Raw genomic sequence first — 27,112 nt, forward strand, 5'->3', positions numbered from 1 at the left:
ATATTTACTGAACAAAAATATTGACGTGTCCAGTGTTTATTTCCCCCACTGTACTGTATGTTATGCTTCAGTGATTATATCTAGATTCATCTAAACATAAATATGGCTACAAAAGATACTCATGCACTGTTTGGAAAGAAGAAGAAATGCAAGTTTCATCAAATATCACAACAACTGTAACCAGAAAATAAAAATCACTTATTGAGGGTGAATGAATGGATGTACATTAAATGTTAAATCTATCCATTATGCTGTTCTTTTCTTTCCATCCACAGGCGATAAAAACAGCCGTGCACTTTGGGTATTGTAGGCTTCCATCCCTAATCACTTCTACATAATCTGCAGGATTTTTGATTATTCATGACTATAGTTAATGGAAACACAGATTCATTTGCATTTTCTTTAAAATGATGAAACCTTTGGAAACATGGCTTATGGTTTTTTTCTTCAACACTTAACTTTTATCACCCTGAGTGATAAAATGCCCTGAATACCGAATATGCCCAGTTATTAAAGGCAAGCTGCATACATTCTCAGTTCACTAAAAGCTTGGCTTTGTGACATAAATGTCTTGACCGAGGTCCTGTTGTCAGGAAAAGAAGTGAGAGGATTGGAATGTTTTACATTTCTTCTTATTCCTTCCCTCCCAGTCATTCCAACAAGAGATTTAGCTATTAACGCAAGACAGCATTTTTGCTCATGTCAAAAGTTGATTAATTGATGCACAGGAAGTCAACTTTGACCTGGAACCATTATTCGTTCTTCCTCCAAATGGCTGAGCTGCCGCGCAGGAATGCAGGAGTAAAAACAGACATGAATTGACCATTCAACATAGTACATCTTTATAATGCTACAGCTACTATATATCCGAGGGAGAGTGCAGTAATGGTCATTTCAGCCAGAAGTGAACAGCTAAAAGGCTATTGAATTCTTGGCTTGTGGCAATTATTGTCTGTTCTTCCTGTATAAAGTCAGGAAGCAGTGTGCTTTCACTCCAGCTGTGGAAAAAAGCAGCCATGGAGCCGAAAATCAGAGGGAAAAGGAAAAAAAAACCTATGCAAAAAGGAAGTGCATTGGCAGGAAATTCAAGCCATGATTTGTGTCTCGTAATTCCACTCTTCATCAGCCGAAAACATTTGTGCAAAGATTTTCTATTTCAGACTTTGTTTGTCACTGAGTAAATATCCTTTTCGTCCCAGCTTTGGCTCTAGCTGAGACGTCTGTTTCTTACGATTGAAAGTGGGAAGAACATTTTGACTCTCCGTGAGCCTCGAATGAACCGTGACCAGCTTGAGCTGGCTCAGAAGGAGAAACAGCCAGGACCTCGTGGTCACACCCTCTTATTAAACCCAGCAGATGTTCCAGTCAAACCTCCACGACACTGACACCTTGGCAGCACAAAATGAACAGGGGTTGTGTGCAATAAAATTCCCTCAGGCCATCGAGCAGTAGGACTTCAACCACAGAATATGATTATAATGCAGCAGTGACTGTTCAGATTACCATGCCCGGAGTCGACACGGCACACTCAGATATGACTTGCTCTCACCAGAAGACCTGAACGTTTAAATCAGACCTCAGTTTGGGAAAGAGCTTCTGAGTCAGCCACGAGAGAATCTACTGTACACACCCTTCTGTGCTCTCACCCCAGCAACTACCCAGAAATTCAAACATCGTGGTTACACTCTGAAACTTAGCCACATAAGTGCTGTCCACAAGTAGAGAAAAAAAAAGGCCCTTTGTAATTATCTGCGAAAATAATGGAAAGCGAGCGCAGGATAATGTGGTCTGGTGTTGATTGCTATAGATAGAGGCCAGGAGAAAATCCCTGTATGTTTCCCAAAACAGTTGGTTAAGCATGACACAGGCATCCTTCACTGTCTGAGCAAGAAGAAATGTTAAAAATAAATAAATAAATCCTGGACAAAAAATCGACATGGGGTGTTATGTTAGCAGGGCTTGAAGAAGTCAAGTCTGTTGTTTTGTTTTGTTTTGTTTTGTTTTGTTTTGTTTTTAAACAGAAATTTAGAATAAATGTTCCAATATTTTTTTTGAGAATGATAATGGATAATGGAAATGATAATGGGAAAACTATGAAGCAGCTTTAAAGAAAAGTCTGTCTTTCTTGGCACACATTAAAATAGGACATTAGTCTGCGCTATAATAATTAAAAAACTATAAAATATTGACTCGTTTTTAATTGTTGCTGCCTGTTTCACCACAACATCTAGAACAGAGTTGATGTGGAAGTGCACACTGTTCTCTGGGTAAAGATGTGTACTCTGGAACCTTATTCTGTGTTTTTTTTTATAGAAAACATGATAAAAGATGCAGAACTAAATTTCAGGTGATTCAAACGTTCTCAAATTGTAGCACCTAGAAAATTCTGCAGACGTTTTCATTCACCATGTCGTCCTCCCTCATCCAGAACCTCCAGGATTTCGCGGTTTTGCGATCACAGAAATGAAGGAAAAATCAAGCAAACGGCACAGTATACTGAGGAGCTCGCAATTTTTCAAATTTACCTCAGATTTTCCGCAGATTTGGGATGCCGTGACATCATCACAACGTACATTCAGCCAAAGCCCGCTTCGATGCACGTGCGTCGAACACGAGTACAGCTGAAAGGTCTCGTTTACCAACAGACATCACTGTGAAAAATTGGTACAATCGCAGTTTCACTAATTCAAGTAGTTTTCTGTAAAAAAAAAAAAAGAAAAAGGCACCAAAAAAATTTGCATTGCAAATTTTGAAAAAAGCCGCAGCAGAATGTATTCCGTTACAGTTACAAATGGCTTCATAAAAAATGGAATCAGTAACATAATCCAAGTATCACAATATGAAAGTAATGTAATCTGATTACTTTTGGATTAGGTAGAGTTTATTTTGGGATAAATTCCAAAATTTATTTTTGTGTATTTAGTTTATTTTATTCTAATTTAGTGTATTCTATTAAACTTTTATTTAGTTTATTCTAAAATTTATTTAGTTTGGGATAAATTCGCACCTTTAATATCTGTATACCGTGTTGATATTTCTGTAAAGCTGCTTTGAGACAATGTCTATTGTAAAAAGCACTATACAAATAAAATTGAATTGAAAATTGAATTGAATTTTAAAGTTTAATAACATGTTCAATGTTTGGATTCGTTTCAATAAAATAAATAAATAAATAAAGTATAAAAAAAAAAAATCACTGTCCCTGATGTGGGTAGCATTACACCACAAAAGCATTTCAGAGAACAATTTGTTAATTTCTTCCTAATTAACTTTGCTCAAAATTGAATTGCGCGTGCAATAGAGAACCAGAATGATAATCAAGCAGCTGTCTATATTGTGTTAGATCAAAAGATTCATTTCTTTGGTATTAAATGAAAAATAAAACCCGAATGGTAAATGTTCTGCACTTATATCGCGCTTTTTTAACCTTAGCGGTTCTACAAAGCGCTTTACACTGTGTCTCATTCACCCATTCACACACACTCACACACCAACGGTAGCAGAACTGCCATGCAAGGCGCTAACATGTCATCGGGAGCAACTTGGGGTTCAGAGTCTTGCCCAAGGACACTTCGGCTTGTGGAGTCACATGGGTCAGGAATTGAACCACCAACCCTACAATTAGTGGACAATCCGCTCTACCACCTGATCCACAGCTGCAGATCCTCAATCCTGATAGTATTCCCATTTTTTACAAAATGTACCTGTAATCTGATTAATAATCCCCATCCCTGAATTAGCTACATCACTCTTTTCTGCTGGTGTGTGGTGTGGTGCTGGCGCACTAGGGCTGCCATCGCATCATCCAGGTGGATGCTACACACTGGTGATGGTTCAGGAGATCCCCCCTCCCCCCATACAATGTAAAAGCGGTATATATATCTAAGGAATTATTATTATTTTCATTATTATTATTATTATTATTATTATTATTATTATTATTGCTTTGGTTTTTGACATAACTGTAACAGATTACAGTTACCATTTTTTTTGTATCCTGATAACGTAACGCCGTAACATGTATTCCGTTACTCCCCAAGCCTGCCAGTAATTGCGGATAAACATCAGAGTCACTGAAAGTCATTCAATAATTTTAGAATTAAACTGACTCTGAAATGATAACAAACAAGCAGAAATATGAGAGATTTTTGCAATATTGATCAATGTCTACGTCTATGCGTTCTAGTTTGTATTTGGGAAGACTTGCGGCGGTTACTGAAATAAATTTCAAGATTTTTTTGCATTCATGAGCCTGTGTATAAAATATATATGTATATATATATATATATATATATATATATATATATATATATATATATATATATATATCAGAACCCACTCTGTGATTTTAATGGCTCTTAGTCTGATCATTGTGTACATGCGAGCTCCATCTGTTAATTGCCAAGCTCTCTGATGTTTTCTATCAAGTGGTACAGTGAGGAATTGCTTTTCTTCCTCGTAGCAGCAGCTCAGGGAGTACGAGAGGAAACAGCATGGTTTTGCCGTAGCAGATGTCCCATTCACACCAAGGAAGGCACGCGTCATGCGGCCTGATTGATAACTGTCCATATGTGGGCATCACAGGGAGCCTGGCAGCTTTGGAACGGCTGGCTTCACACAGAGGCAGATGACGATAAAGTTTGAGCAAGCAGTGCCTTTTAATCAAAGATTAATCTGAAGTGTCTGGGAGGTATGTAGCTAAGGAAATGCAAAAATGTTCTTGTACCCTAACAGGATTTAACAGAGATGATCAGCAGCCCGTTGTCGTTCATTTGGGAAGCTTCGCTGTCAGCGCATGGGGCTTTTCGCTTTCCCTGTATTTAAGTGTCGGTTAGGACAACAGGCAATATAGTCATACTGCATTAGCAGCGAGCCGTCTTAGACTCAGAATTACTCTGCTCATTTCATCCATCTACTCCTCTATTGTTCTCCTTCACCCCCCCATCAAAAGACAATGTAGGTCTTAACAGCTTGAAAGGATTACCTCAGACCCCATGCTGCCCACTAACACGTCGGTGTTTATCTTCCGTGCTGTCGAGGGCATGTCTCCAACCGGGAAACCGAAAACCTCATTCTATCCGTACATCTTACTTTGTTTATCTTTCTCTTTATGAAGAAATTAACCCAGTCTAACAATTATATTCATTCATTCATTCATTCATTCATTCATTTTCAGTAACTGCTTTATCATGAATAAATACACCCTAGATGACACACCAGTCCATGACAGGGCACCACGACACACATTCACACCTAGGGGCACTTTAGCTTAGCCAAATCACCTACCAGCATGTTTTTGAGCGGGAGAAATGGGAAGAAACTAGAGAACTCGGCCGTTTACACGACAACGTTTTCAACTAAACAAACGTTAACGGTTTTTGGGGCCTGAAAACGCAGACTTTTGAAAACGGCTATCAAAGTGCAAGTTTTTGAAAACGATATCGTTATCGTCTCAGTGTAAACGTACAAAAACAAGAATCTGTGAAAACGATGATGTCATGCACACGTGTATTACGTGTTCAGTATATAGGTGTGCGCGTGAGTACTTCAAAACAACACGTGAGACATTCAAAACTACAGGAATGTGTTCGTTCTGCTCAAGATTTTGAGTTTATCGACGCTTCTCCAGCAAAGTAGATTTACTGCATCACTACCACGACCAGCGGAGACACATTTGTTACATACACCACGGGACATACCCACATCTACACCAACAAAGGGTATTCAAAATCTTATATTTATCTTTGTAATTGTCTGTTTTGGAGTAAATCTGTATCCTTTTATTGCTAATAAAATATAGAAGCAGACTGACTGCCAGTGTCTCACTGTTTGATTTGTATTTGCCGATTTTGTTCCATTTTGGTACAATGATGGTCAATTGTTAGTACTTAGAGTATTAATCATTTATATAATTATATAATTACTAATAATTTAAAGTACTTAAATTAGTACTATTTTTCAGCATTTAAAAATGAACGAGCTTTGTTAACAGAATTCTGACCTGGAGCACAAGAAAAGCTAAAAGATGGGGTTGAAGACAGAAAAATCCATTTCCACAATGAAAAATAATTTATGCAGATTTCATGAACATTAAATTACATTTACATTAGGGACGTCTCAGCATTTATTAACCAAGAATAATAAGCCGAATCTGTGCTTGACAAACGTGAGTTTTCACAATTCCTTATGACAATGAATCATTTTCCAAGTCTAACGATCGAGATTCTAAGTAACTGGAGATGGAATTTGTTTTTCTACTCCATGTAGATCATAAACCATTGAAATCGTTTGAGAAATGTAAAAGTTATTGTGCTTTATATCCAGAAAAACCGCAGCTCCCCCGTTTACTCGTATTAGTTTATAGGGCAGTCTTGCCTGGATCAATATGGTGGACGCATTGACGTGAATGTTTACGTGCGCAGGCGTGTAGTGTTTCTTTACAAAGTGACATCGCCAGCTACTGGCCTGGCATGCATGATACAGCAATTTTAGTCATTTCCCCGGATCTGTGTGAACGAAACTTTTCAAAAACGCAAAGGAAAAACTTTTCCGTTAGCACATCGTTGTCGTGTAAACGGACCCTCAGAGGAAACCCACACAGGCACACAGGAGAAATCAGTAACCTGAATTCAGGTTTGAAATCGTTGACCCTGGAGCTGTGAGGTGGCAACGCGACCAACTGCATCACACGCCACCCCTGTGATTCATCATTTCAATAATATACTGCAAGAATGTATTTCTGCAATACATTCTACCACTTTTCTGCATGGATATTAGGGATGTTCCGATCGATCGGCCGCTAGATCAGTATCGGCCGATGATCACATCCTGTGACTCGATCGGTAGTCTTTAAATTTGGCCGATCTCACGAACCGATCGCAATTAGATGACGTAAAACATGTGAGGATGTAAAACACTCGATGACGTTAAACTTTAGCGCTGCAGTCACGTCATCACCAGTGTGGAATTATTACGAGGTCTCAAGAAACAATGAAAAATTCGCCGTTTGCCGTGTATTTTTAAAGGCCTGCTGTTCATTGTAAAGTGGATATTAGTGGTGCTTATTTATTTGATTCTGAATTAAAACAACAGTCTACAACATTACTGTAAATAATATAACCAAGGCAAGATCTGTGGTATTTATCTGGAAAAAAGTTTAGCAGTGATGGTCATCAGAAAGCTTATATATCATTATATTAAGCTTGAACGATCGGGATCGTCCGATCATGATGACAAGAAATCGATAATCGGTATCGGCTGCGAAAATCCCGATTGGAGCGTCCCTAGTGGATATCACTAATACTTCATTTTTAAAGGCTTTTTAAATTATACATCCACTGACCACTTTAATAGTAACACCTGTACCCTAGGGCTGCACGATTATGGTCAAAATGATAATCACGATTATTTTAATCAATATTGAGATCTCAATTATTTATCACGATTATTCATTGATTTTAGGGACAACATATTTTTATTGCACTTTCACATTTAAATAAACAGACCGCTTCTTTCACCTCCATGTTGTGCTACATTCCTGCTAATGTACAAATCTTTGCATGAAATTAGATTGATCCTTAAAATGAATCATCTCGTAGAAACAAAATATAAATAAAATTGTACCCAAAATATAGGATAAATAAAAATAAAAATGCCGTCAACCAAATTAAAATATGCTATATAATATCAAATATAACAATATGCAACCAAATGAAAACAATTCAGGTGAATGCAGAAAAGGCAATAACAGTGTTTACAGGAGGAGAGACGCAGACAAATCACCCAATAGAGAGGTGCAGGTCATTTTGTACCGAAACCCAGAAATTAGCATCACACCGGTTCCCTCAACAAAAACCCAATAGGATTTTCACATAGACCTTTGAATTAGCGTAAAAAAATAAAAAAGAAAAGCTCTGGAAAAAAAAATGAGCTCTGTGATCAACAAAAGTTTACAATACTAACACGTTTTGTCCATCAAGGTAATTTTCACAAATGAACACAACTTTTATAAAGTTTGAAACCTAAATACACTCGCCAGAAATAAACAGCTAACCGTACGCTATAAACGAACTACACCACGGTCGCTCGACTTCAGCGTCACCATCACCGAGCTTCCCACAACTTTTCCAAACATGATTTAAAAACATTTTCCATAATACAGATTTTTTTGAGAATTGTGCACAGCATACCTGAACCAGTTTATCTGCAAAGACTTTTCCTGTTCGGCGTGGTGACGTTTAATTTCCCTGTCAACATCTGTAGTCCCATTTTGCAACATGTTAGTGTCATGATTTCCCCTCGCGCAAATGCTAAAGCACACAGCTCGCTCTGAAACCCAAAGCAAAGCTGGCAGCGCTAAAATTCGCTAAAACACTAACTTGTTTCCAGGTTTTGGCTTTACAAAATGACATCATCCCTGCACCACTCTATGGTGACTGGCTGTAAGTTTAGGAAGCGTTTGAGTTTTCTATGAGCGGAGGACGAACTTTAAACGTCAATATCGCAGTCAGTCATATTCATGTAATCGTGGGCAGTCAAAATCGTAATCGAGATCAATATTCAATTAATTGTGCATACCCACTGTACCCATGCATATTCATGCAATTATCCAATCAGCCAATCACATGACTACAGCACAATGCATAGGATCATGCAGATACAGGTCAAGAGCTTCAGTTAATTGTTACATCAACAGGGTATTCCCACCCACAGAAATGAATGCTTTTTTGTTTTTTCACACTACTCTATGGATTGTTGTGCGTGAAAATCCCAGATCAGCAGTTTCTGAAATACACAAGCCAGCTTGTCTGACAACAACAACCACACCATCCATGGTCAGAGTCACTGAGATCACATTTCCCCCATTACGCTGCTACCATGAGACTGCCTGACTGTATAATTATATGAATAAACAGGGTTACAGGTGTTCCTGTTAACGTGACCAGGCATTATAATGCAGTCATTGAAGTGTAACACAGCTGTTTAGAAACTAAATATTGCAACACATATTGTATAGTGTTTTGTAAAAAAACAAACAAAAAAAAACATTCTTCAATGACTTTGATCCATCCATCCATCCATCCATCCATCTTCAACCACTTACTCCTTTTCAGGGTCACGGGGAACCTGGAGCCTATCCCAAGGCAGGGTACACCCTGGACAGGGTGCCAGTCCATCACAGGGCACAATCACATACACACTCACACACCCGTTCATACACTACAGACACTTTAGACACTTCAGCCTACCATGCATGTCTTTGGACTAGGGGAGGGAACCGGAGTACCCGGAGGAAACCCCACAGCACGGGGAGAACATGCAAACGCCGCACACAGGACCACGGTGGGAATCGAACCACGGACCCTGGAGGTGTGAGGCGAACATGCTAACCACTAAGCCACCGTGTGCCCTACAGGACAGTACAATACTATTAAAACAGGACAATAGGCACAGTAAGTGACAGTGTAGCACCGAACAGTACACAGTTTTAGTGTGGAAGTGTCCGATATAACAGGTGCAAAATGTAGGTGCCAAAAGAGTAACAATTGCTGTTAACATTCCACAGGCTTTCTGTTTCTGATCAAAATGAGCTGCTTCCTGATGGGTGGATATGTCCCTTGATGACTTTTAAGGAAGAAGTGAGTAACACCCTGGAGAAAAAGGAAAGGGAGAGTGTAAAGGATAAAAACTGTCTCACAAACATAGTCATTTCTGAGGAATTCTTTAGCTCGTTCCTATAGCTAATTTCCCTCTAAACACCCAAGACACCAGACATACCACATGCTTAATGGAATCCCTGTGCATTTATTTGACTGAATTTGACTAACACCATTTGGTAGACAGGGTCCAGTCATGTTTGAATCCATTTCTTTCCCTTGACCCCTATCCTTCCTGCTCTCTTCTCTTTCACGTGAGCCCTGTGTGAGCTCCCTCTGGAGGCTTCACATCTGTCTACAAGGCTCTCTCATCTCCATCTCCCAGCTCTCCCAGTTCTCTATACTCAGTCTCAGAGGATCTCCTTGTCTACCACATGCTTCACTCTTATAAACGAGTCACCCCCCCCAATCTAAATAGTGTATTTCATTTTAGTATTGAGAAATATCGAGAGCCATGTAGACCTTGTGTAGACAGGCAGACTGTATACAAATTAGAAGAGGACAAAGAAAAGAAAAACTAAACGTGTTTAAAGTTTGATATCTTTAAAATGATCACTAAAAGCAAATACCTGTTTGATTATGTATCATTACAGTACTGTTACTACACAGCAAAAATGGCTTAGCATTAGTTTAACTATAATATTATACATAAAATAAATTTGTAATAAAATTTTAGGCAAATAATTTTAATTGTCTAAAGGTACACTATGTGGCCAAAAGGATTTGTGGACACCTGACCTTCGCACCCATATGTGGTTCTTCCTGAAACTGTTGCCACAAATTTGGAAGAACACAGTTGTCTAGAATGACTTTGTATGCTGTAGCATTACAATTTCCCTTTACTGGAACTAAGAGGTTCAAAGCGTGGCAAGCATGGCAGTGCCCCTGTGCACAAAGCGAGCTCCATGGAGACATGGTTTGTGAAGGTTGGAGTGGAAGAACTCAAGTGTTCTCAACCCCAGTGTTCTCAACACTGGCTGCACCCCAGACCTCCTCACCCAACACCAGTGCCTGACCTCACTAATGCTGTTGTGAGTGAATGAGCACAAATCCCCAAAGCCACGCTCCAAATTCTAGTGGAAAGCCCTCCTAGAAGAGTGGAGGTTATTATAACAGCAAAAAGGAGGACTAAATCTGGAATGGGATGTTCAACAAGCACATCTGGGTGTAATGGTCCGGTGTCCACATATTGGTGGCTGGTCAGGTGGTCACATAGGGTTAGGTGTCCCTATATATAGGCCATATAGTGTAACTACACTTGTGCAAATATTCTGAATGGTGCCAGTTATATAAACAGTATGACTAAAATACGTCATCATTTAATGCCAGACATTTCAGTTCAGTTTTTTTTTTTTTTTATGTACAAATTCAAAATTTGCATAACAATAGCATAACAAATTCCAGTGTAACAAGTTCCTTGTTGCTGTCCTCCTCCTCATTAGCAGCCACTAGGACGCCTGACACTAAACATTCTGACGAGCACTTTTAGCTGCCCTTTGTGTAACCTTAATCAAGAATTTTAAACACACACACACACACATTAGGCCATTTTCTGGCTTGCTAAAGAATTCTTCCCCTCCTTTTATACTTTAAAGTAAGCTCTGAACTGATAGTAATATTAGGAAACAGAAATAATAAAGGCACAATTAACTGTTATATATTTTTATTTTTTAAAAAAAAAAGGCTTTTATCAACTCCTAGAGCAACTGTAATTTGTATGGCCAGGGCTGAATGTGTAGCGTCCTTCTCTCAGGGCCAGAACAAAAGGATGCAGACGGGTGGATGGAGCGGAGAACTGGAGCTGCAGTTTGGCCTGAATGCTCTGCTGCACCTTCAATTGTGTCATTAAAATGGCAGCTTGTTAAAGGAGCAGGGCGGCGACCACAAAGAGAAGCCAGATTGCCCTGCTGCCCTTAACAGTGCAGAAGTACTTCAAGCAGAAATTTCCCAATTACAGCAAGCAAGAGCCAGCTTCAGCTATGCAAATCCTAAGCTAAGAGCAAATAAGGCAAGCTTGCCTCAGATAATATTTGCTATTTGCCAGAACCGACAGCTGATTTGACTAACGCTTGCTCCTCAGAACTACTGGAGGTAATACTATTGAGGTGCCAGCCCTTTTCTTTGGCAAGTAATTAGTCTTGACAAGAATCTTAGCAAGGCTATTAGCTAAAGTATTTTCAGCATTGCCAAATCAGCATTTGCTTGGACTTGTGTAGATATTCCTGTATGTCCCGTTAGCCAGCATCTATCATACCTGAAAACAGTGTAGTATAGTGAATGGATAGATGTACCACATGTGATAAGCTGTGTACATTGTAAGATACTCTATGATTAGGGGTGTAATGCAATGACGCTATCTGTATCTATTAAGTGCTCCATATATCTGTATCTCTATTCGAGGTGTGGCCTAAACCAGAAATAATTTGTATGTTTGCTTGTATTACATATGAACCCTACGACTATGCCCCAAGAAACCATAGAAAACACTTTAAATAAATAAATAAATAAATAAAAAGATAGATAGAAATGCCAGCACTGTTAGCATGGTCTGTGGATTTTGCTCCTGAAAGTTCGTCAAACTCAAATACATCACTCAAGTTCATAATTGGTCTCAACTAGAGATGTGTGCTGGACTATTTTATAATCTCACTTGCGCAGTTTTTCCTCCATGGATGTGATATTTTCGAACAAATTTAGTTGGTTCTTTGTCCCTAAATGTTAAGAAATTAGTTGACTAATTGTACCCTTGACCAGGCAGTTACTAAGGATGTAGCGCTCAGTATCTGCGTCAGATTCGTATCTCTATTTGTATTTATTTATATAGAACACATTATTCAAATTATACTGTTCACGCCAAACAAGGGTTACAGCCCTACCTGGAATGGATTAACGTTCCTTCCAGGATGTATTCTGACCAGCCCGTGGTCCTGGTCCAGATTGATTGGAACTCTAAACTGGATAAAGCAGTTTCTCAAGATGAATGTAAAATGGTAGGATCATCTGTGGCAATATTACTCTGAAATTTGTCTCACATTGGTTTTAATTTTTTAATACACACCACTGGGTCTTCATTCAAAGGTGTTCATATCTGCTTATAAGAATTCCTTCCTTGTGCTAATTTTAGTTTGGGTCTCATTATCACCACAATGCTACCTTATGCACTTCTCTGCTTAACCACTCCTTACTTGTTTGATGCACAGTACTACAGATTTGCTCGACAGTTAGAGTTTGGAAGTTCACATCAGAACCTCTGTAAGGTTCTGTGAGCTAAAACCCTCTACTCTGCTGCTGGATGCTTACATAGTGAATAAAGTTTATATCAGTAAATGCTCATACCATTGTATTGCTAGTAGATGTTGATCTTTGGTCACATGCCTACGCACACAGCTCTGTTAATGTCTGGGATATTTGCCCCTTGTGTTGCTTAAGGGCATGGCACTTTGACCAGACAATCTGTGAAGGAATGCAAGCGCCTGGGTTTTGCAAGCTCCAGCAAAGACAGTCCAGGAACAGATGTCCCCCTGAGACCCTGCTCTTTTTTTTTTTTTTTTGGTCCTCATCTCTGGATTGAACCCACCACGTGAGCCCGACGTGTCAGGGGCCAGTGTGTCTGCTGTTCCTCATGCTGAGATTTTTGAGCCCAAATGCAATCCAGAGCCATCATGGCTTCTTGTGGAAGTGTCTCGGTGTTGGAGTTCCACAGCATCACATCCTGAGCTTCCCCAGCCCCCTGTTTTTTGCCTTCAGTTTTCATGTCTGGTTCTCATTCGGTTTTGATCGGCTTCAACGGGCCTGTCAGAGAGCTGCCCTTTTAAGTTGGCTTTAATTTCTGCCAGAGATGCCTGCTTCTCTGGACATCAAATACACACTTTCACATGCACCCTACATGTGAGAGGCTTCTGGGTGTTACACCCCCTTCTCTTCCTGTACCGCTTGAACACTGCTGGACCCCCTCTTCCCACTGCTAAAAACACGCTTTGGGAATGGGAGGGGTGGAAAGGGGGGCTTCCTGCGGCTTGTCGAAAAAGAGGCTCGATTTAGATGTTTACATGAAGGGCTTTGTGGAGGGGAGGGGGGTCACAGAGGGAGGGGGCTGAATTTAGGGGGGGTCACAGAGGAGAATTCCTTTGATGTGGCTTGTGGGTGGCATTATTACTTTTCTTTCAAAAACAGGGACACAGTAGCGGGTAAGCCCAAAATGCTAGCACATGTGAGCCACACTGTGGAGATAATCTACAAGCTTTTTTTCTGTGGCCCAAAAACGTGTTGTAATTTTTGCAGACAAATACAAAGCACGGATCTTGCGAGTGCTTTTCCGTGTTCAGGCCGTCCACATTCTCCTGGCAGGCCTAAATAGAATATTGTAATCTGGTCTACTGTAACTCTCATTATAAAGTGTATAGAATGCATTAATACTCTTTCCAGACTGTTTCTCCACTAATGTTCACACACTGTCTGTGACTTTGGTAGCTGAGCAGCATGAGCCTTCTTCTGAAAGTGTCTACTTCACACTTTGAATGTGCGTTTATCACAAATTGAACGGTCTTGTCAAAAAAACAGCTCAGCGAGTTGGACAACCCATCGAAGAAAACTGTTTTCACTGACCTTCATCAGAGATAATAACTTCCACTATTCATGAAAAGCCAGACATAGAACAGCGTGACGTCACAGGAAGAGCAAATTTGTGGGATTTGGATTGCAAATGGCCAACCTTTTCAAGAAACTACTCTAACGACGTTTTAAGAAGGTATGCCTGGAACTTATTTCAGTACAGTAGCTATATTTTGTGATGAAAGCATATTTTGCTATCTCGCATCATTTAAAAGTTTGATTTCTTGTATTCAAATACCAGGTAAATCATATGAAATCAAAACGCTGCCACGACTGCTGTTTTTTTGCAGTTTGATAAGGTTGCCAAATATGATTTTTTTTTTTACAGCTATTGTGATAAAGAAATAATAGGCGTGAGAGTGAATAGACTAAACGCTGATGCAAACCTGCCAACCTTTACGCATTTCGCATAGAAACGCTTAACGTTTGAGCACTCTGCTACGATTTGTAACCCAAAAATACACAGCTTCTTTTTTCCCCCTCAATAAAAATGGCACACAAGCCAATCGACATGTGAATCTGGAATGATTGACAAGTTGCACAGGTGTGAACTCTCTGATATTAACTGACACCCTGGAAGCCCCGCCTCCACCGTCAGATTAGTCATTTATCTGATTTTTCTGCTTGAATGATCAAATCTGTCAAGGTTTTACATAGCTAACATTAGACAAGTGTACAATTAACATCAGTTAACTATATTTACTTGGGATGCCACTGAAAATGTGGCATCGTTTTAGGCCAGATGAGAAAATAAACCAAAAACACAAAAGACAAAGTTTAAAAATTGCAATTATAATTAGACAGTTAGTAAAAATCACTGTTTTCTTGGCTGCGGTCTGGGCAGCACATTGCAGTAGCAATTGGAGTGTGCGTATGTACCGACACAAGCACTTCGGTGCAAAAAATTGTGCTTTTCTGTATTAGTTAAGATATAGGCCCGAGGAAAGTTGACACTTTTTATTAGTTGCTGTATGTAACATAATTTTAGCAGTCCCTCCAGGATTCTGCGATCACAGAAATTAACGCAAAAATCAAGGAAATGCCGCAATATTCTGCTGTGCTTGCAATTTTTCAAAATTACCACAGATTTTCCGCAGATTTGGACCAAGACGCGTCACGTGACGTCATCACAACGCACATTCAGCCAAATCTCTCTTCGATTCACGTGCGTCGAACACGAGTACAACTGAAAGGTCTCATTTACCAACAAACTTCACTGGGAAAGAGCGTGCAAAACAGTTTCGTGCAGTTGGAATTTCACCAATTCAGGTCATTTTCTGCAAAACAAAAAAAACAAAACTCTGCAAATCACTCGGCAAATTTTGAAAAAGAGTGCAGCAAAATCACGTGTTTTTGGCCAAACAATCCCCCCCGCCCCCCAAGCCAGACAGAAAATCCTGTATGGACTGATTAAACACAGAAAGTAACCCATTCCAATGTAAACCTTTCTAGTGTCTACATTTACATTTAATCATTTAGCAGATGCCTTTATCCAAAGCGACTTACAAATGACGAAAGACGAGCAAAACATCTTAACGCTACAGCTTGAAGCTCACCTGCTGTGACGTAGCCCCCCCTCCCAAATGGAACGACTTCCCATTATTACACTTTGGGGTACCACATGATGCAGAACTAGCACACAAATAGTTGCACATATCAACATGCAGGTGGACAAAATGTTCCTTTATAGTAGTCCATGGCAACACCTTAGAGCTGACAACACTACAATATCACATACTGAATGGTCTCACAGCCTCCTCAAAAGCATTCTACATCTCCTAGCAGTGTAGAGAGTCGTGGAAAGACATGCACCAGGTTCTTATTAAGTCTACAAATGGCTAAATGTCAGCTAGTGTTCATATTTGTTTAATTATTTCGTCATTTGAAGTTCACCAGCTTCACCCTTTGACATTGAATGCTGACATACTGGTGTTAGCTCATTACAGAAAGCCGTCTCTTTATCAGGACCTCGAGAGGTGAAGCATCCTGCACTCTCTCACTCCTGAAGGCATCTGACTGGTTCGGACTCATAAGCCTTTGTGATAGAATCCAGTACCAATCCAGACACTCAGCCACAGGCCCCTATGACTCTCTCCCGAGCCCACGATGTCACTCAAGCCTGCACTTAGCGCTGAGCATAGCTCAGTCATAGCCTACACTCCTTACACCGTCAGAAGAGACAGGAGACAGGTAAAAGACAGACCGGACAAAAGAAAAGAAACAGATCGAATCACGCTGATGAAAGGCTCAGGCTTTGGATGAGACACAAATGGATGACGGCCGAGACTGGGTAGAGATGAAAGCACACCCGTCTGATAATAATGATATTTTCTGGAAGAGCATAAACAGATGAGAATATGTTTTTAAAGGGTCCTCGAAGCCTCACCTCCCCGTTGTGATTACTATAAACAAACCATTGCGTCCACACACAAAGAGCACGCTCTTTTCGATCCTGCTATGCACTGTGTTTCTGTGAAACCTGTTAAACCCGCAGGTCTGTTTACAGGGGCTTGTTGCGTTTCAGTAATTCTGCAATGGAAAAAAAATATACCGTTTTTTATTGTAATTCATGCAATTTATTTTAATGACTTAAAATTAGAGCTTAGAGTGGGAGTAGAAGAAAACACTGACTAAGCTGTAATATTTCTGGAGTGTGTTTTCTGCCTAAACAACTGTTTCATATTTACTTTTGTTACTTTAGTGGGGTTTTTTCCCCATCAACTTCAAAACATTGACGCTGAATAATGCTGCTCTGTTGGGTCATTATTATTGGCTCTGTGTTCAAGCAACGAACTTGAAAATGTTCCCAAAATGTAGCCGATCAGGCAAGATGTTTTTATCCAAAGTTTGCTGCGAGGCAAGTGAGTGAAGTTTATATCTGCCAGACTGCACCAGATCCTTCAAAAGACATCGTTTACCTCAGTAACCATTTGCAGTTTCATAAGATAGCAGTCTGGATTTAAATATTTAACATATTCAAAGTGGGGTTTTTTTTCTCCAATATTGCACTACAGCTACCAATCCAGGAAGCTAAAAGCCAACACACGCTTCGTCTGATACATGTATAAAGCCAACTTTTCAGCAGGACACGCTGCTAGGGCTGCTGAATGCACCAGTATATTCTATACTCAAGACCTGAAGAGAGGAATGACATTCTTTCCATCCAGGAAACAGGGCTAGTTATACTCGCTTATATGTTCAGCTATGGATTTCTGTCAGGATTTAGGCTTCCAGTGACAGGGCACTTAAACAGGAATCTCAGTATGTCTCAGGTTTTTTTGTTGTTGTTTTTTTAATAAACAACCAGCAAAAGAGTAATGATAATGAGTCTTTATTGGTCACGTATACATTACAGCACAGTGAAATTCTGGTCTCTGCATACCCCAGCATGTTAGGAAGTTGGGGTTAGAGCGCAGGGTCAGCCATGATACAGCACCCCTGGAGTAGAGAGGGTTAAGGGCCTTGCTCAAGGGCCCAACAGTGGCAGCTTGGCAGTGCTGGGTCTTGAACCCCCGCCCTTCTGATCAGTAACCCAGAGCCTTAATATCCAAGTCACCACTGCCCCAGTAGAATTCTAGTAGATGAACAAAACTGTGAAAAACTGAGTTTAATGGTACTTTTACATTTACTTCCACAAACGTAAACGATTTAACATTGAAAAGGAGCAAAAAATTCAAAGTTATGTAAAAAAGTAGAACATTTTAAAGATTCAGTAAGAAATTTCGATGTGAGTATGCAGCAGTTATTTAAGAAACATTTTAAAAATGTTACAAAGATATTTAACGGTGATGTGATGCCACATTTACGGCATTTGGCAGACGCCCTTATCCAGAGCGACTGAGCTGTTGATGCCTTGGTTGGTTAAATGCCTTGCGCAAGGGCCCAGCAATGGCAGTTTAGTATTGCGCGGATTTGAACTTCCCAATAACCTTCCGTTAAGAAGTCCAATTTCTTAACCACTGGTATACCACTTCCTGCTTGTGGGTGAGTTCAGCATCACACTGGCTGCTACTACTGACTATTATTTTTAGCTATATATAGTAGTTGTGCTTTTATATATATATATGTATGTATGTATTTACATTTACATCTGCATTTACATTTATTCATTTAGCAGACGCTTTTATCCAAAGCGATTTACAAATGAGAAAATACAAGCAAAGCGATATATCAAGCAGAGAACAATACAAGTAGTGCTACCGCACAAGATCTGTTAATTGAATTCCAGAAGAAGCAAAGTGCGCAGAGTAGAGGTGTAAGTGCCAGAGTAATTTATTTTATTTTATTTTTTTCATGGGTTGGTTAGGTGTTCACATAAGAGGTGGGTCTTTAGCTGTTTTTTGAAGATGATGAGAGATTCTGCGGTCTGGAGAGTATCATACAGCATCAGAAACAACAAACAAGTCTGCTTGAGACTTAACAACTCAACAACATTTGAAAATGATTATGTAATGATTTATGATTTACATGTAGGGTGCAACATAATATTTCCAAAAGCAGCATTCCAAAAGCTAATGCTATCTTCAAGCTCAATAGCACAGTAAATGAACTAAATAATAAAGGTAAAGTACTCTGCAAGTTGAAGGAGAAAATGGTGGCTCTATTAAGCGGTGGGGGGCATTTATTTTTGCTGGCATGTTTTTTTCCCCACATCTAAAGAGCATGAGGTCCCACTGAATGGTTTGATTGGGATGAAAATGATGTAAATCATATATCATGGCCAGATCTCAAGCAAGTTGTGGAGGATTTTGGAGCGACATGTAAGGCGCCGCTCTCCACCAGATATTGTCTCAACACTAACTGAGGGAGAATCTTATGGAAGAATGGTGTTTATCCTTTCAGTACAGTTCCAGACACTTGATCTGGTTCTGGGGGCTCGTGGTAGCCCAGCACCTTGCTAAGAAAATCGACCCTCAAATCAGTACACACGAGTTTGATGCATTGTTTTGTTGTAGATTGGCATTGTATTGGAGCACATAGGATTAACTCTGTGTGTCTGTATGTCTGTGTGCATTTTGCTTTTATAGACCCCTCCTGCTGCCATCATGCCGCGGAGCTCCCCCAGTGTAAAGACGCGTGCGATCAGGTAAGAAATAAGTCATAGGTTCTAATCCACATACGAAAGCCAGTTTGCTCAATAAAGCATTTCTGCAAACGTGTCTTTAGAGTGTATACATAGATTTAGCACTATGTGTCTGTTTAACTTCTTAAAACCTTGAATTATTATTCACTTATTTATCATGAAGCATTTTATTTAGCATCCACTATTAATTATTTCAGTATAAAATGTCGCAGTTAGAAGCAGGGCACAAGTGAGTATACATATCGGCTTCTTTAATAAGGGCGAAACCGATACTCATAACCCACAGAATGGGACAAATCTCTTGCAAATAAGGTATGTCTATAATCACAAACAGGAAACAAGGCTTGGATTTAAAGTAACACAGGCATGATATGAGTTTACAATGAGACAAACACACAGGAGTGTATAAATAGAAAACTAACCTAAAGAACAGATGACTACGATGAGGAAACAAACCGATGACAGAATAGGGACAAAGACAGGACTAGGAAGGAAAATTAAAACACCCCAAGTCATATTGTGAGGTGATTTGTGACATTCAGTGACTAGAGTGAAACTAATAGCAAAGGCATGTCGTTGTAAGGCATGTAAGGCTGGATCTGATTACAGGTCTTTAAGGGTTTATGTAATCAGCATTTTGCGGAATTGTGTGATGAAACATAGAATTGGCATTTGGGAAACATTTTGAGATTTTAATTCATTCATAGTTGAAGTATAATTGATTCAAATCTGGACATAGTAAGAATGTTAACACAGCATCCAATCTTTTAGTCTTATCCAAAATTAGTAGTTACAACATAACATTGGCTTTAATGCCATTTCTGACATTCAAACTCTTGGCTGATCTTTAAAGCGCTGCAGTTCTTTAGTTCTTAGTTGGGCAAAAATGGATGAATACATCTTTTTGGCATGGGGCTATATAGGGCCAATCCATCAGTTGTTATGAACACTGAAAGGAGCTTTAGCAAAAGCAGAGAATACACAAGCTTATTTTCTCAAGCAGTGTATTTAGTGTCAGCGCTGCTAGAAATATATAGACTGTTTGAACGAGAGGTGCTGTTTTTTTTTTCTCTTTGAAGTCGGGTGATGAGAAAGAGTGAGAGCGAATAAAAGTTTCCCTCACTCCTCCCATCATACTGAGGAGCAGGTGAGGGCTTTTTCGCCGGCTTTTATTTACTGCGGGGGAAAGTATGCGATGAGGCCAAGAAGGCTTTCGTAGATTCCCGTCTGTCTCCTAAACTCCAAAGACATGAAAGAGACGTCTGAAAGGACTTTTTGGGCAATCAGAAACAGCTGAGCCAGTGGCATTACTTTAACCTTGAGCCCTCTGGCAGTGGCAGCCCCCTCCTCTCTGAAAAAGAAAGTCCCATTCAGATTACGGTGGCTGTCCAGACAACGCGCCAGCTACGGGAAGCCCGCTTATGCCAATAATTGCACCTGCCAAAGAGAGGGAGGGAGAACACAACACCGTTTACACTGGGCAAATCAGTGCGAGTTTGTTCAGAAATGAGTGTCGAATGAAAAAAATGAAAATACTGGATAATGAATGCTCACATGAACAAACTAAATATATACCTGGTCTTAAAATGGGCAGAAAGAAATAGCAAGAAAGAATTGGACCCCGAGTCTGACATATTGACAACATGAAAGCCATTGCTGACAAAAAAAAAAAAAAAAAAAAAAAAAATGTAAGAGCTTAGAGCTTAGGACAATAATGACACCTTGTTAGTGCTGGACTGCAGCAGGGTTTCTGTGTGGAGAGAGAGAGAGAGAGAGAGAGAGAGAGAGAGAGGGAGGAGAGAGGAGGCTTCCAGGCTGTGTCACTGTAATCGCCCAGCTATTTCACCTTAATGGAAGCTTGGAGCTTTGATGAGACGCGGCCTCGAGCCCCTTGAAAGAAGCAAGACGGCCTTCTTTAGATGTTCTGCCTGGCACCCGCCATTGATTTAGCTTTCGAAAAGAAAAGAGAGTAAAACTTTTCTAAATGGACTGGATAGGTCATTCACTCACAGAGGCTCTGGTCCTTTTCTGTTGGAGTGTGCAGCAGGTTTTCTTTGAAGAGCCGCCAAGAAATCACTGGCCATCAGCTGCTCTTGTTTTAGGTATACACAAAGAGGTTGTTAGAGACTACCATACAGCAGGCTGGACTCGACACTATAATTAATCCGAGCTGATCAGCGAATGTGCAAAATTTGGTAACGTACGGACGTCCTGTAATTGTTTGCACTTGTAGACGCCAGATTTTTCTAGCACTTTATGACATTAATTAAAGTGTGAGGCCAAACAACTATGAAATACAATGCAAAATGCCAGGGTGTTTACATACATATAGAAATCACAGTCCTCAGTTGAAGGGACCATAAACAATTAGACATCTGGGGGTTTTTTTCTTTTGTTTTGTATTTTTGCCTGGCTGTCTATCATTAATTCATACACAAGACAGCGAACAAATAGTATAGCATGGATTTTAGATGTGGCATTCATGTCTGGTGTCTGTTGCTGTTGTCTATCAACATGAGGACTGAAGAGGTTTAAACATCAGTAAAGAAGGCCTTCATGAGACAGCAAACATAAAGGATGTTAATCAGAGACATGGCAAATCATTGCACGCATTTAAACGACCTGTTTAATACATGATGAGCAGAGCAAAAGCTAACCATGGACAGGCACAAACGTAGACGAAAGTAAGACGAAGACGAAGACGAAAAATCTCCAGGATGTGGACAATGACTGCCATGAAGAGAAGAACAGACCAGCATCACTTCAGAGGGCTCACCACAAAATACAGACCACCATAAAACACATAAACAAGCCTTTAGAGTTCTGGAACACAGTATCCTGAGAAGATGACATGAAAAGATGAGTGATAGACAGAGGAATGTCTGGCGAAAAACAGGAAATACTCATAGTCTAAAGCATACCGCTTTAATACTGGGACTTGTGGTATTTATTGATAGACCATCGAAAAAGAAGCATCTTCACTTTACACAAACATCTTAACTGCTGAGAATCTATGGAGACTAGAAGGTGTAAGGTTCTTCACTACATTGATAGCAAAGGTCTTGCTAAACAATGTTGGTTTAGGCATGGTTAAAATAGTCATGTTCACAAAAGTGGACATTATGTACTTCAACATCATTTTTCATTTCCAATTCAATTTGCTGTAGCAGAAACCCACAACAAAACAACTCTTTGTTGCTGTCAAGTTACAAATGGACTGTATCTGAACACAGCCTCCACGAAATAACTGAAGAAGACTCCTGTATTTATCACATATACTTTACAGCACAGTGAAATTCTTTTTTCCACATGTCAGAGCGTAGGGTCAGCCATGAAAAGTTTTAGGCACATGCAAGGAAATGCTGTAGAGCAATGATGCCTTCAAAATAATGAAATTAAATGTTTCTCCATTTAAAAAAATACTATAAAGAGCAGTAAACAGTAGTAAATGAAACAAAGGCAACATTTGGTGTGACGACCCTTTGCTTAAAAGTTAAAAAAAAAGTAGAATTAGTGCAGTTTTATAAGGAAATGAGCTGTAAGTTTTATTGAGCATCTTGCAGAACCAGTCACGGTTCTTCTGGAGATTTTGCCTGTCGCACTCGCTTCTTATTTTTGCAGCAAAATCCAGCAGCCTTCATTGTGTTTTTTTTGTCTGAAAAGTGGTTTCTTACCACTTAATATACTGCTTTCTTTACTGGCATACAAACATTTTTCTGTAACATGTCATTTTGTGCTGGAAAACTAATGTTTGGAAATCTAACATGTTTTTTTTTTTGCACTGACTCGATAATGTAGCAGTCATAAAATAAAAATCTATAACAAAGTTTGTACTAAAATAAATAGGGTGCCTAAAACTTTTTCACAGTACTGTATATCCCAAACTTCAAAAAATCATTTCATACCTAAATTTATCTTGACTACCACTGTGCAGGAAGTCTAATTTTAAAATGATCTGATAAAATGACTGTTTAGTCCTCACTAACTCAGATAGCCTGCTAAACAAAGGGAGATTCAGATCACAATTATATCACAAAACCTCCACTAAGATTCCACCACCCAGCTTGCACGAATGTATCCTAATTTGTTAAAAGAAGATTAATTAGAGCTGAGCATGTGGAATTCAAGTCAGTTTTGGCAGATACTTTTCTGTCTTGCCTGCAGCAGTTCGGAAAAATGACAAACTGTCCTAGAGGCTTGAATGCTAATTAATCTCACACACTGAATGTTCTTTCAGAGTAATCCTCACCCCCAAAAGCTGACTAAGCAAATTCAAACCAACCATGACATCTTGCCTGTGGTGGACTTGATTGATTTTCATAAAACAAACCATATATCATGAGAACTAATACTTCCTGCAGCAGATTGGTGATTAATCACCTCATTTGCTTGTTACGACTGGTTGTTGAATTTCAGAAATTGCCGACACACTGAAATTATCCAGCGTGTTTGACATTATCTGCCACAAAGCATGTAGTACGAGCACGTGTAGTAAGAACATAGACGAGTGTCATGGATTCTGCTTTCATGTTGTGGTTCCCATGGTGACAAGCGCCACGTGCTTATGTTTTGGTTCATGTTCTAATACCCTCTCCACCCAATCCTGTCACTGATTTGTTCTCTGATTGTGTGCACCTGTTCTGTGTTACTCCTTGCCTAGTTTGCCAGTGTATACCCTGCTGTTTCTTTGTTTTTGTCACAAAGTTTTAATGTACTTTCTTTAGTGTAGCCCTAGCCTCGTTTTTCAAGACTTGCTTTTACATGCATCTTAGTTTTCTACGTGTTACAATTCTAATTGTGGATTGTGCTTATAAAGCACACACCATGTTTACACACATTCGTCCTTGCCCATGTCACTGCATGTTACAATGAGCAACAACCCGTGAGAATGTAAGAGGAAACTTTTACAGGACAAGATGGAACAACAGTCGTGGAGAATGTGTTCACTGTGAATCAAGGAAAAAGCATGAAGTCTTAGTCAATATTAAGTGAAAAAAATTACACTTACAGGAAATTACTTACTAGTAAGAACCTAGACGAGTGTCACGGATTCCGCTTTCACACTGTGGTTCCCATGGCGACAAGCGCCATTTGCTTATATTTTGGTTTTTGTTCTAGTCCTGTCGCCACCACATCTTGTCACTGGTTTGTTCTCTGATTGTGTGCACCTGTCCTGTGTTACAACTTGATTAGTTTGTCATTGTATATCAAAAGAACCCATGTCACACCCCTCTTCATCTCCCTCCACTGGCTTCCTGTATCCGCCCGCATCAAATTCAAGGCGTTGATGCTCACATACAAGACCCTGTCTGGAAGAGCACCCCCTACCTCAACACTCTCCTTGAAGTTTATGTTCCTCACGCAACCTGCGATCAGTTAACAACCGACGCCTGGTACTCAGCGAGGCACGAGGTCTCTTTCCAGAACCTTCAAACTGACTGTTCCTCAATGGTGGAATGAACTTCCAACCTCAATCCGGACAGCAGAATCTGTCACTATCTTCAAAAAACGGCTAAAGACCCAACTTGTCCGTGAGCACGTAACAAACCCCTAATTTGCCAACCCCCAACAACTAGAGCAACAATCATTGTGAATGTGTTCGCTGTGGATCAAGGAACGAGCATGAAATCTTAGTCAGAATTAAGTGAAAAAAGACATTCGTGCATATAAAAACAATTACAGCAAATTACTCTGACTCACAAGATAAACAAATGAATGAGGCAATGGGATATTGAGTTCAGGCTTTCTTTATATGCTGTCCCACCTAGTTATGCAATACATAAGCCTGGTCTGTGCTCAATTGTGTAGTGTGAGCACCGTGATGTCATCAATTCAACAGATTGCATATAATAAACACCATAGAGTGTGTACAGTAAAATGATTCTGAGATTCTGATAATGATAATGATAATGAGATTCTGATAGTCACATAGTGTTCACTAGGCATAAAGCTTCAGACATTTTGTTGACTGGATAGGAATTGACATAAGCCAGTTTTAATTCAAATTAGCCTTTATGTGTATAGCTTTTTTTTTCTTTTTTTTTTTTTTTTTAAATATCAGACATTGTCACAAAGCAGCATTACAGAAATATGGGTCTAGACTACTAATAAGAAAGCCATAAAATTCCCTGAGATGGAAGAAGTCAGAGCCAGACTAAAAATAAATAAATAAATAAAATCAAGGTAGCTGTTCATGAGAAGTGTTTCTGGGATGTCCAAGTGAGATTAGTCACTGCAGCAGGAAGGAAACTCATAAGTGCAAATAGCTCCAAGGCTAACAAGAGTAGAGCTTCAGGATCATGCTCCAGGTTAATGTCAGGCAAAATCCACAGCCACAGCTGAAGAAGTCTATTTAAAACATTAAAAAAAAAAAAAAAAAAAAAAAAAAGCCATCAGTGCACTGTATACTTTCTTTTAACTCTCAGTCCTTTTTAACTGTACTTTGAGAAATTCTATGAAGATAGCTCCTTATAAATAAGGAATAAAACATGACGGGGTGTGCTGTTACAGGAAAATAACCGTGAAGCGGAATTACTGTTACCACTTTGAAGTTGATTATTTTCCAATAACAGCATGCCAACAATTATAGTTTTTCTTTTTTAAATGAATGAACAACACGACACACCCTGTCCAGGGTGTCCACCACCTTGTGCCCTGAGACCCCTAGGATAGGCTCCAGGGATAGGCTCCAGGCTTCCCGCAACCCTGTGTAGGATAAGCGGTACAGAAAATAGATGGATGGATGAAACAACACATCATACCTTTTAACCATTTGTAGTTATAATTATTGTCCACAAGACAAGCTTATTCCTGTCATCACTTGCATTATAGCAGCTATAAATAGTAATTTCCTCACCAGCCTCTCATTTCTCGGTTGAAGTCAATAAGACCAAAAACACAGCTTGTCATGTTAACCACCGGAAGAAACCAGAAAGCATCCTGTAGCAGAAGACTTCCCTATTGTTACAAACCACTGACACTGGAGACTCCTTCTATAAACGTTAAACAGCTCATTACAAAAAGCTTCACTACAGTATATAAACACTATTTAGTGTTGCTCTTAGATTAGATTATTTCGAACATATAAGTTCCTGTCTAAGTTGTTACTGAAGAAATTATAACGTATTAAGATGAGCACATTAATATGTGAATCTAATCACATTAACTGTGATTAGATTTACAGCTGGTACGGCTGCCCAGACTGATCTGTTATAGAAAACTAATCATCTTCTGACCAATTAGAATCAAGTATTCAGCAGTGCTTTGGTATAAACCCAAAGGTCCTGCTACAAAAACATCCTACAACCCATGAACAATTAGACTGCCTAAAACAATATTGACATTAAAATAATAAATGGTAAATTGTTTTTTTTATTTGTTTGTTTGTTTGTTTTTTGTTTACAGCTTGCAACTATTAGAAGTGAATCCCGTCTGAAGCACCTTCTCCAGCGTTTACCAAGTTACTGTCCCGAGTCTATGGTAAGCCGAACCACCTGTCCATCCGATTGACCTCTAAAGTAAACAGTGCATGTTCCTGGCTTTGCGTGACATACGCCCCTCTGTTTTGGTCTCACCTAAGCAAGATATAAAAAAAAAGACAAAAAAAAAAAGGACAAAAGATAAATGCTGACAAACAGCTTTATATACTCCACCCTCATCCCTAATTACAAACCTGGAATGCTGGTGGGAGCAGCATGCAATTACAGTCAGCCTCTAATTAGGCAGCAAGTGGATAGCTTTATTTTATTTGGACACGTGTCCT

At 39.5% G+C, this 27,112-nt stretch overlaps 1 protein-coding gene across 1 annotated transcript in view; it reads left to right on the forward strand.

Annotated features, from left to right (window-relative positions):
- The window catches only part of reck (reversion-inducing-cysteine-rich protein with kazal motifs), a 76,078-nt gene that overhangs the window by 7,723 nt on the left and 41,243 nt on the right, over positions 1 to 27,112 (forward strand). The window contains exons 2-3 of the mRNA XM_053635694.1: positions 19,295 to 19,353; positions 26,755 to 26,829. Coding sequence (XP_053491669.1) covers positions 19,295 to 19,353; positions 26,755 to 26,829 — 134 coding nt within the window. The remainder of the gene's footprint in view (positions 1 to 19,294; positions 19,354 to 26,754; positions 26,830 to 27,112) is intronic.

The sequence above is a fragment of the Ictalurus furcatus genome, chromosome 1, assembly GCF_023375685.1.
Source record: "Ictalurus furcatus strain D&B chromosome 1, Billie_1.0, whole genome shotgun sequence".
Classification (NCBI taxonomy): Eukaryota; Metazoa; Chordata; class Actinopteri; order Siluriformes; family Ictaluridae; genus Ictalurus; species Ictalurus furcatus.